We start from the raw sequence: 12,019 nt of genomic DNA, 5'->3' as shown, positions 1-12,019 counted from the left end.
AACCACAGCGTTGTTTTATGCTGGACCACAAGTGTAAGGGGAAGACATCAGCACACTTACTCTGTTGACATTAGCAACTATGGACAAGAAAGAAGGTCAGATCATAGCAAGGGATGTAAATGTAAGGGAAGAGGAAGTCATGGAATATTTAAGATGGCAGTGATATCCAGAACTGCTCTAAAACTTGATGTTACAAGGCTGCAATATTGTAAGTTATTTGAGGTTATAACTGACAAATTCAAAGGCACTTGTCTTTCCTAGCAAGGAAAGACATCAGAGGAAAAGAGACTTACCAGCTAGAGCGTAGCTCTGTTTGTCTGCCATATCTGGCAATATCAAGACCCTGCTGTATAAGTAGCTACCACTATAAAAACAATGTTTTGATAAACACCATTGGGGGGGGGGGGTGTCCTTTTTTAAACCTATGCATCATAAAATTCTGAGGGTTTTAAATGCAGAAATTCCTTCTCTTTAACAGTTTTGCTTCTCTGCTTGTTGTTGCTATTCCATGGTCTATTGTTTGTGAGGGGTTGGAACAGGAAAAAGGCAAAAGCCAGAGAAAACAAGTTATAGGGGTGGCTGGTAGGCATACAGAATTTCATGTCTGCTTTACTATTTTTCATAGTATCATGAAAGCCAAGTTTGATTAAAAACTCAGTTCTTGGGAAGAATATGTCAGGACAAAAGCCAAAATTAATATAATTAAGAAGCTGAAACATGAATGGATGTGGCTAGAACAACGGCACACAGAAATAAAACCTTGTTAGAAAGAAGGGAGAGGGTGGTAGAAGAACCCTTGGTTCAAGGCTTACAAAGAAGGGAAAGGAACAGACTATCATCATATCTGTGGACACAGAAAGGATTGGAGCATAGACAAGTTGTTTCAGGGGATACAGGGCCTGTTATACCCCTGTCTAGCACAAAGCAGGGTGCAGAGAAGCAGATACCTTTGTAGAGCTTTGTAAAGAGACAAGGCAGTTAACAACAAAGTCAGTGATTGTACATGTAAGATGCTTTCACTAGTCCCTATGGTCCAGGCCTGTAATTTTCTTTCGCATATCTAACTGCCAAAGTGCGGCAAGCTGGTATCTATCAATCTGCCTGCATTCTGATGTCAAGAAGAGGCAATAAAGGGAGAGTGGAAATACCAGCCTACCATTAAGACCAGTGCTGGGACAAGAACAATAAGCTCATTGACTAGTTGTTTTATAGAGCATGCTGCAAATTAGTCTATTTCCTGTTTGACATGTTTGTTTGTAGTACCTCCTTTAGTCAAAGCTGGAATGCAGTTATTGTCTTGTCTCAAACAGCATATTGTTGAGCTGGGATTGTCCAGAGAACTAAAACAAAAGACCTCAAAAGCTCCTATAATGAAGAGAACTGTTAAAATACTGTGATTGATTACTTTTAAAAGCAGACAAAAAAGCAATTATAGCAAAATTAAAAATTAATGAATTATTTAGAGAAGGTAGATCAGGATTTTCTCTCTGTCCTACGTTGACAGAGGATAACATTTAATGCAACAGGTGATCTAGCTGAAGCCCTATATTGGCTTTGCATGGCAAGGTTTTGGTGGCAGGGAGGGGGCTGCAGGTGTGGTTCCATGAGTAGATGCCAGAAGCTTCCCCTATGTCCGATAGAGTAAGGAAAGAATATGATTTTGTACACTGTGTATAATCTTACTATGGAACTGTCGTGGTTTAAACCCAACCACAAAAGCTCGTTCACTCACTCCCCCTACTTCTTGCCCTCCCCCTACTAATCGGCTGGGGGAGTGGGGCGAGTTATTGGTTCGCTGGTGTTGAGGTGTTGTATTCTTTCCTCTTGCTATTTCCTTTATCATTACTAATATTGGTGGTAGCAGTAGTGATTTGTGTTATACCTTAGTTACTAAACTGTTCTTATCTCAACCCGTGGGAGTTGCATTCTTTTCGATTCTCCTCTCCATCCCTCCGGGAGTAGGGGGAGGGCAAGAAGGGGGGGAGTGTGTGAACGAGGTTTGTGGTTGGGTTTAAACCACGACAGGAACCAACGGCAGTGTTGAACCAGTTGAGAAACAAGTATTGAACAGGATCAAAGATACTAGTCACTAATCAAGACATCGAGAAATGCTGGGGTGTAGAATACTAAACAGTCTTTAATTTTTTGGAAATCAGGATGATATCTAGGATAGCTACTTTTGCATCTTCCACCCCTAGCTGGCCTCTGATACCTACCCCTAACTAATCCTTGCTCTTTAGTGAGCAGCTCCAGCTCTTACTCATCTTGTTCAAAACAGGCTGTTGGACCAGGTGGACATCACATTTCTCTCAGTGTGACATCTTCACTAGGTGTCTGATGAACAGCTGACTCTCTGACATGTCAAATATTATATTTAATGTGCAAATATATTATTTTGTTGTATACACCAGTTCAGTATTTTTTCTTATTTTAATTGGAATACCAATTTAATTTCCACCTGCCAAATGCTTTACTGGTAAAACATGGTATAAATAGTAACTGAGGAGATTTATGTTCTTGAATGAGGGGTTAGTTTTTAGTGACCCTGCCATATCAGATTAGTTACACTCCTGCCTTCTTCACACAAACATGTTGATGCATAGGTTAAAAGTTCCTCTTCTGTTCTTTTCCTAAACCTCTCCTGTGCAGACACTGCCAAACTGAAAATTGACAGTATGTTGAAAAAACTAAATTTGCTTACACTTGTGGCGTAAGAAAGATTGGAATTGGAGTCTTCTTGAGGTAAAGGCTAAGGCAGCAGTCTATCATGCCACCACCCTTCCCTCAGTCCCCTCTTCCTCCCTTACCGGGCCTGGTAACACACTCTGTTCCTCCACAGAAGGGGAGTTGGAGGCAGAATGGCTGCAAGACGTAGGTTTATCTACATTGATCTCGGGAGCCGAAGAGGAGGATGGCCAAGCCCTGCTGTCCACTCTGACCCGAACTCAAGCTGCTGCCGTACAGAAGAGGTACAACACCTACACTCAGACCCTGAGGAAGAAGAATAAGCACACAGTCCGGGATGTGCGAGATATCTTTGGCACCAGTGACTCCTCTGTAAGTAGCTAATGCATCCTTACCAAATGCCTTTGAGCTTGATTTATATGCACTTTGCAAGTAGCTCATCAAAGCTTCTACCAGACAGGAATCCTTTTCTGCCGACAATGTACGGACAGCCAGTAGCAGTTTCCAACACAAAGTCCAGACTTTTAATGCTGTATTTTCTACATTTTGAGAGGAAAGGAAGAAACCAAAAAATAGGTGGTACAGGGTTTTGCAGCTAACCTGTAACATAATGTGGTATTTGTTGCCAGCCTTCCTCGTGCAACCTCCTATCAAGCCTAACATTTACTCCCTTATTTTTTGGAAATTGGTGAGTTACTCTTGGCAGCTATTCAAATTTTTGCTGGCTTCTGGGGACACTTGCTATTTACTCAGCAGTCTCAATGGTGAAGTAAAACTTCTCTAATGAAGCAACTGGGCTTCAAATATGCATAAGCAATTAAACCCCCGCTAGCAAGATTGCAACTTGTACACTGGCAGTTACATTTCACATACATAGCAAATGAAAATCTATTAACTGTTAATTTGCTTCATGGCTTCAGAAATGAGCATTGCCTCTAGTGTTTTCACTCACTTTCCCCTGATGATCCCTACACATCTTGATTTTTGTGAATGCATTCAACTGTGTGAATTTAGTCCAATGTACAAAAATCGCATGCACTCATGATATCTTAAATGGGAGTCACCAGTAAGCTCACCTTTGAAATTAATATTAAAATTCTTGCCACTACAAAACTCCAAGAAATTTTGCCATTATGAAATTGTTTTGTCCTTTTTTATTTGTCCTACCTTCTCCTCAAGGTTTGGCATCCTGCATAAATTTAAAACAAAAATTGGGAAACAAAATTGTAGATGTATATTTATATTAAAATTGCAAAGATATAATGGTTGAGGAGGTAACTTATTGTCTCCAATTTAGATATCTGGGCTATTTTGAACCTCTTGCGCATATCACACAAATGTATCTAGAAGCATCCAGTAGTTTCCTGTGGACAGACTTTCTTGCATGAGAAATCATCAGGCATGTTTGCATGAACATTAAGAAGCTGATGGCACTTCTTATTAGATTAGAACACTTGTCCTGATTCAAGTATCTGTCAACCTTAATGTGTTTAAAAATTTTAATAATAATAAAAAAGCTTAAGTTTCCTAATAAATTTCAATCAGCCAAATGATTAGTGTACCAGTTCTCTCAGATGGGCACGTTATTGATCTGATTTTCACCTGCTTATTTTTCAACTCTTGTTTCTTACTTGCTAAAGGAATCAGAAGCTTCAGAACCATCACCCTTCAAATCACTGTTTTATCTCCTTTGAAATTCAGTTCACTTAATAGTTCCGTACTGCGAAAGCCTGAAAGATAAGACCACATAAGCAATTAGGACATCTAATTCTTTTTCCCACAAAAATATGCAGTTCTGCAGGGTGCTTACCTAAATGTTAAACACAGATACACAAACACAGCTGCAGAGCACACCATCGCCTCCCTGCAATGGGCTGTGAAACAGCTCACATTTTTAAAAGCCTGCAAGGTTCCCACCACAAATTTAACATTCCCACTATTGCTCCTACCTCTGCTGCTCATTATGGGATTTAGAAACTTTGTCCTAATTATCAGCTCCTCAGGGACAAACACACTACAAGGGGGCTTGTGCTCTGACCTGAGGGTTTCCCAAGCTGTCCTTTGTAAAGGAGTATCAGCTGAAGCAGTCCCTCACGTTCTCTTGCCTCTTTGGCAAGGCACTGCAGCTGTTAGTGAATCACTTTGGTAAAGCGATCCACATTAAAAAAAACCCAGCCAAAAAAGAAGAGCAACAGAGAACAGGGAGGGGCACATCTTTTCAGCACAGCTGCTGAAGAGAGGCTGGTAAAAAGCCTGCTTGAAATGATGTGCAGGAGTTTTGCTTTCTCATCCTGCTTTTTAGTTGGGAAGGGAAGAAGCACATCTGCTGCGAAGAGCAAAACGGCTCTAATTGTTTTAATAACTCTATAATCCGCCCCATTAGGAGGATGGATTTACACCTTCACAACAACCTAAGCATTGCAGGAGCCTAGAGGAATGGATCACAGGATGGATTACTCTCTTGTGTGGGTAGTGATGAGAGAAAAGGTGATTAGCTCACTAGGGTCACCTGAGATGATATTTAGGGGACACTGAAGAATAGCTGTCATCCAGTGAGGGGAGGATGAGAGATTTGCCCTATTTTCTTCTCTCTGTTCTGAAAAACACCTACCTACTAAATGTTTGCTATTACCACCTCTGTGTGGGTTAACATAGAGCAAAACGTGCTTTTCCCTCATCCAGCCTAGAAATTCATCCTCTCAGAGCAGTAGTGTTCCCTCAACAGCCCAAGTGAATTGAAATGAAAGGAAATTAAGACATATTTAACTTTTTTTTTTTTTTTTGGGGGGGGGTTGCCTATCCTGGAAAGGTGCTGTGACCCCTGGGGCAAAATGCAGCACCTGCAGTACTTCACCTCTCCAAGACTGATGCCTTGGTGGAGTAGCCTGCCCCAGTGGAGATGCCTCTGGTCTGCTTCAGACAGGACTACACACAGCAGGCTTAACAGCCAGCCACGGAGATCTAAATTGGGTGGTTTATTAATCACTGCACCTGATTTTCCTTACTGCTGATACCCCGCTGCCTCCATCAGAAGCTATTGGCTTTGCTAGTGCTCAAAGGCTAGAAAAATCAACAGCAGAATATAAATGGGGGGCAAAAGATTGATTTTGTTATTGAAGGGAGGAAATGAAGCATTGTGCTCATTAACAGCCCAATCGTGTACGTTGTGATCAGCCAAAACTCTGCAAGAGTTGGAGGAGCACTTCACTTGAACAATGCATGAGGAAATCATGTCCTAATTAAAGAAGAATCACTAACTAACCCAGAGCTATTTGCATGAATAGGTATTTGTGATGACAGTGCTTAGAAATATTAAAATATCCAAAGCATGAGCAACTTGTATCCTGACCAGAGCCATAAGGCTATCCTCCTCTGTCTTTATTTTACTTAGCTGCAGGACTGATGATAGAATTTGATTGCTTTGGTGCTCCAACAATTTTGTTTTGCATCCTCTACAATAAGGATAGCTACTGAAGAGCTGTCTACTTAATTTCCATCTTTTTCTTGCTCTTCTGGTTTCCTCTTCCAATTGGAAATTCCTGTGTATATTGTGCAAGTAAAGACTGGGCTCACTTTGAGTACTGGATAATGGGAACTGTCTAATGAAACACTTTCAGTCAGAAATCAGGATATGAGTCTTGCCTTTGCTGAAGCCCCAGCCAAATGAATAAAGCTGTTCCAATTTAGTTAAAGACATAATTTTACTCTTGGCCTTTCACATTCATTAAGACACAGGCTTCCAAAGATTTTTAATCTTCTTTTTTACTGAAGAAATAATCTGGATCTTTAAAATTCATGCATTAAAATGGTTTTATTCCCAGTCTTTCCTTTCTTTTTATCATATTATCCTAAGATCTAAAAAAAAAAAAACCAAAACGGGGAAGAGGAGAGGTCCTGTTTGGAAGAGATTTTCACAAAAGAGACATAGATTTGGCTTCTTTATACACTCTCACTGTGGAGGCTGGGAAATGAGACCAAGAATAGCTACCCCTGATACTGTATATGGTTCACGTTATTCAATTGCCACAAGCTAAAGCAGGCTGCAGACTGTTGCAAGCACTGCTGGGTGGTGAAGCAGAGTTGTACTGTCAGCTCCCCTCTGCCAGCTTCACCATGCTTAACAAAACCTGGCTACTGCAGCTGCTTCACTATTGATTTCATCTGTATAACAAGGCTGGAAGGATTTCTTCCTTAATAAACTTGACTCACTGTAAATCTATTCTGATACTGTTCACAGGGTCAGGCATTTTGAGCAGTGAAAGTACATGAGCCAGTTGCTTCCACTAATTTCTCCATCTGGACCTTAAGCAGCAGAGTAATTACTTCTATGTTTGATTTTCCCAAATTGCTGAGGCTGGTTTAACCATCCCCTCTGCTTCCATATTCCCGTCTGAAATTTGTAATGCTTTTTTTATTGTCCTAAAACCTTTTGTGTAAATGTTATAGGATTTTATCACAAAAACGTCCCACAGTTCTCCTTTTAGAAAAATCAATGGTCCTTACAGTCTTCTAGCAAAGGAAGTCCATGTGACTCAAATCCTGTTTGCTATCAAGTTTGTGGACCATTGAATGGACTCTCTCAGGAGAGATTTTATTCATGTTACATTTGACTTTGTTACCCAAATAGCTCAGAGGATAAGATTGAATAAAACAACTGCAACATTATTTCAGGCTTCCAACTGGAAGAGCTGCCTGTCTTTTGAATATCTGACATTTTTTAGCAGCCTGAATGTTGCTCCTGTGCATTGGCTACAAGTGGGAAAGACAAAATTTCTGCCCTGAGGCATTGCTGCTTGTTGATAAACAGCCAATTTAGCAATTTACAGAGCAATTTAAAGAGCAGCTATTGGGGGATCATGGGGCCAGGTTCAGATGGAGAGCTGGAGCAGCTCCAGTGGGAGGGGTGGATAGATGGCTAGAGAGAGCGTGAGGCAGCAGATTTCACAAAGGGGTAGCTCCAAGGGCTCCCACCAGGCTTCAGAGGACAAAAGGGAAAATAAGAAACTGGGAAACTGGTTTGGGACACAGTTATTTTCACTGAGTATCCTTCAGAGCATTTTTTCAATTCCTGGCTTTGTTGGTTTGTTGTCTTTTTTTTACCCAAGAAAATGCAGATGAGCTGCTACTGCCCTGTGTACACATAAACACTCAGATTTGTCTTTATGAGTCCCAGAATGACACAGAACAAGGTGCCAAGAAGAGGTGGCAGTGCTTCAAAGTCATCCCCTGGGCTTCTGAGTCCCTTTTCTGCTGTGCCACACACACTTCCCCCATTTTCATACAGTGCAGAATGATTTCTGGAGGGGAAAGAAACTAACTGGACTATAGAAAAGGTCGGGGTTTTTTTTCCTAAAACTTTTTTTTTGCAGTTCACTGATAAAGCGTTAGCATATAGCCTATGGGAGGACAGCCGTCCAACAATTTGTTGGTGTCCAAATCCTGAAAGTCAGTGATCGGCTTGATTTCTGACAGGTGCTTGGAAGCAGCAGATATACAACATGTGTCAGAGAGTACCTCAGAAAGATTTGTTGCCAAAATGATTAAAAGCAGGATAGATTACAATTTGACAAGGACCTTTCACTTAGTACAATTATGTACAGCAATTTACTTGGCTAATTTCAGTCATTATATAGGACAAGACTCATTAGCTACAGTGAGCTGCAATATTACTGACCTCAACATAATCCAAATCTATGCAGCCTCGGGAAGATTAATTCTCAGACTTGGCTATGAAAAATGTACTCTGGAGAATCACAACAGGTTGTTTAAACTTGGCAAAAGAGTGTAAGCTGAGAATGATTGCTTGAACTGTAGCAGTTTCTGTCCATAGACGTTTACCTTCACTGCAGTCTGATCGTTTTTCCTTGCCTATCAGCCCACATTTGAGACAGTTCCAGTGTCACCAGTTCCTTCTAATGGTATCCAGCTTCCTGGGCAGAAGCCAGTTTGGAAATCAGTTAGCTGTGAGTATGCCAACATGTAACCAGTGTTCACTTCCTCCTAGGAAAATGATAGACAGAAAGATCCTTTTGTGGTTCAGAGGTTAGTCCCCTCTTTTATGTTACTGCATATATCTCCTTAAAATCATTGTCAGCTTATTGTCATGCAGGAACCAGAGTTTCCCATTCAACAGCAGTGTTGGACAGACACAGACTGCTGCCCTTGAGGCATCAGTGTCCAAAAAGTACTGATCATTGCAAGGCTGTGAATGTAAAAATAACCTCTAAAAATATGGTCCAGATTTTGTCCAAAATATGACAGCAGTATATTTTCTTGTTGCAAATCATGACGAGAGAGGTGCATATTTCCTTCACATTACTTTTCCAGTACTGCAGAAACTGTAGTATTGGATATTTATAATTTTTCTGCTTCTGCCTTATTATTCTGATCTACTAATGGTGTTATTTTGGACATCCCTTAAACACTTTGCTCCGACAGTGGCTGGCAATGCCAATGAAAATGATAACTCTGCTCTGCTCAGTGTCTGTATAACTGTTAGCAGCCTTCCATGGGAATACGGAAGGCTTTTCGTTTGTTTTGAAAGCCCTTCCCGTCACCACTGTTCAGAGCTTAACTAAATGGATATTAATAGAATCATAGAATAGTAGAACAGTTTGGGTTGGAAAGGACCTTAAGATCATCGAGTTCCAACCCCTCTGAGTTTCTAAACCAGAACCTTAGATGCTTACCTGTATTGCCACAAACATTTTCCTTGGTTGCAAAAGCTGCCCTGCTGATACCTCTGCACCTCAAAAAGTTGCATTAGAACAGCTGGGGAACCAAATGGCCAGGGGTACCATGGACGATCTGTGGTCCCAGGTCCATGGGCGGAAAGAGAGATGGAAAACGTCTTAAATGGCTTGGCCAATACGTAACATCTAAGGCTACAGTTTAGAAGCCAGGAGCCACTTAATAAAGCAGAGCTTTTTCATGCCAAAATGGCAAAACAGTGTTGCAAAATTTTAAGTCCCTATATCTGTAAATACAGTGATTCAAAAATCATGGGGCAAGCACTCGTTTACAAAACATGTCATGATTTTTAATTCACTTTCTGATTTCCATGGCTTGTGAATGCACCTGCGTCATGTTAGTAAACTCTTCTCTGCAGTCCTGGGGCCTGAAATTTTACTTCACTTCCAATGAAAATTATGATTTGGTTCCAAATCCTGGGTGTATAGTACCTGGACTTTAAGGAAAACCAAACAATTGTACCAAGATGTGAAAGATCAGTCGTAAAAGTTGGCAACACTGGAACTCACATGTGTTATCATACTTCGGACTTCATAATAATAGGGTATCTCTGTGCTTGATTTTACTGATTTCAAAAATTTTCCTCTGGAATTTACTAATTTCAGGAGGTGACTAAACCAGAGTAGAGCAGTAAGGCATTTCGCAATATCTGCCAGAAATTCCAGTAGTAAAGTGTTTTTCAAACTGGAAGTCTGTACATTGTATCCTGTTTTGGTGCTACAAACCTAAACTAGCAACTGTGAATAATACACATATGTGAACATGTTAAATATATGCACAATGTCTTATAATTATACGTAAGTCAACAGTAACCTAAGAAACCATGTCAACAGTATTTTTCTGTCAGGAACTCTTATTTTTAATTGTTCATTAGACAAGCGCCACCACAGTTTGCTGGCCTGGGTAGACAAGGATGGAGTATAAAAACTTGATAATTCCTGATAAACAGGAAGTTCCAGCTTGACTATCTTTCTCACGAAAAGAAACAAGTTAAATAATCTAAAATGAAAATAGGGATTTTATTTCTAAGGGGTTATTTCCTCCAGACAAAACAGGAACACGCTGTGGTTTAAACTGAAATTCCTCTTTGAAGCACTTCCTTTATTACTTTCTCAAGATTTTTGTCATCTTGGTTCCCTTTTTTAATGTCTCTGTACTAAATGCAGGCATACATTCAGCATTCACATATAATTTCCCTTATTTTCAGCTAATAGCTGTCTAGACTGTGGACTAGATAAAGGCAGCCCATCTGTAACAGAAGAGCTCTCCTATGAGGTTTCTTTCTCAGAATCCATTACAGTTCTTCCAAAAAACCAAGAATGGCCAAAAAACCAGAGGTTCAAAAAGGAAGACTCTGCTTTGCCTGTAAGTTTGTTCTCAACATATTTCCTCAATTGTTTTCTTTAATGCAGTAATTTCCTGCTTTATATCCCCAGCACATTGGAATCTGTTAAGACATTAGCTGTCGTTTGCTCTGCAGTGATTTAGAGACTGCCTGCTGTGCCTGCCTACCACTTCTGACTGATTCCCAGAGAGGCACCAAAGTTAACCTGGATATTGAAGCTTGGTTTTGACTTGAACTTGTCTTGAACCAGATGAATATGTGTAGCTCAGTCCACAAATATTGCATCATCTACACATTTTTCACAAAGAAATAAAGACCAGTTACTGGCACTAAAACTAGCAATCATTTTCATTAGTGGCCTGTATTCCTACTTTATTCCCCCACAGATTATCTGCCTTTGTTAACACATAGATTTAAAATTGCTTCACAGATGAAGGGAGGAAAGCAAGCCTTAGTCCTGCAGCAGTACTGATTGCCTGCAATCATTATTCAGTGCAATTGCGCTATAGGAGATACTACATGAATGATTAAAGGAAAGTTTATCACACCATACCATATCATATCATCCAACCAGACATAAACTGATCAGTTGTGTCATTATCTGGAATTATTTCATGAAGCCAAGGAAGTCAGTTTTCTATTTCCATCAGCCCTCACAGCTTCCATTACTTGAAAACTGGAGCATTAGGTTTGTGCTTTCAGATACCATAATTTCAGTGAAATGTATGAAATAGCTGTAAATTGCTTGGAAGTATTTCCTGAATGTTATGATGTCCTGAGGTCCTGAACTAATCTGAAATTGTTGCTATCCACACAGATGTTTAATTCTCTAAGAATTATTCGTTTGTCCATCTCAGGCACCACCAAGGAAGAATAACCTGAGATGCAGAAGTAAGCTCCCATGTTGAAAGGAGCAATAAACACCAAGTAGATTATAACTGGTGTAAAATTCCTGAGCTTTAGTGTGTCTGAGTTTTGTGTAGTGGGGATAATTTGGTGTCCTGTGAAGAGTAAGGATATCTCTGCATTCATCATGATTTTGGCAAAACAAAGGTTCCTTCTTGATCCATGTAATAGCAAACCTAGGACCACAGCCTTCACTACAGCACACACATGTATATTGTTCTCTGCAACAGCTTGGACAATTTCCAGTTGATATAGCAGGGAAACTGATGACAAACAGGGAAAGAAGATGCCACATTGATTATCTCGGACTTGTGAGATGCATAATTAGTTAAT

At 40.3% G+C, this 12,019-nt stretch overlaps 1 protein-coding gene and 1 long non-coding RNA gene across 4 annotated transcripts in view; one reads left to right on the top strand and one right to left on the bottom strand.

The window, feature by feature from the left end:
* ARHGAP28 (Rho GTPase activating protein 28) overlaps nucleotides 1-12,019 on the top strand; it is a 72,084-nt gene that overhangs the window by 43,472 nt on the left and 16,593 nt on the right. For all 3 annotated transcript variants that reach the window (XM_065668025.1, XM_065668026.1, XM_065668027.1), the window contains 3 exons: nucleotides 2,840-3,057; nucleotides 8,561-8,648; nucleotides 10,643-10,800. In XM_065668025.1, coding sequence (XP_065524097.1) covers nucleotides 2,840-3,057; nucleotides 8,561-8,648; nucleotides 10,643-10,800 — 464 coding nt within the window. The remainder of the gene's footprint in view (nucleotides 1-2,839; nucleotides 3,058-8,560; nucleotides 8,649-10,642; nucleotides 10,801-12,019) is intronic.
* LOC136008567 (uncharacterized) lies at nucleotides 2,094-4,582 on the bottom strand. The gene is made up of 4 exons (XR_010610141.1): nucleotides 4,496-4,582; nucleotides 4,317-4,415; nucleotides 3,081-3,224; nucleotides 2,094-2,991 (listed from the first exon to the last, which is right to left on the bottom strand). It is a non-coding gene; the product is annotated as an uncharacterized LOC136008567 (long non-coding RNA).

Source organism: Lathamus discolor, chromosome 2 (genome assembly GCF_037157495.1).
Source record: "Lathamus discolor isolate bLatDis1 chromosome 2, bLatDis1.hap1, whole genome shotgun sequence".
In the NCBI taxonomy this organism is placed as follows: Eukaryota; Metazoa; Chordata; class Aves; order Psittaciformes; family Psittacidae; genus Lathamus; species Lathamus discolor.
The sequence above is the reverse complement of the archived record's forward strand: the minus strand, read 5'-3'. Positions and strand labels throughout refer to the sequence as shown.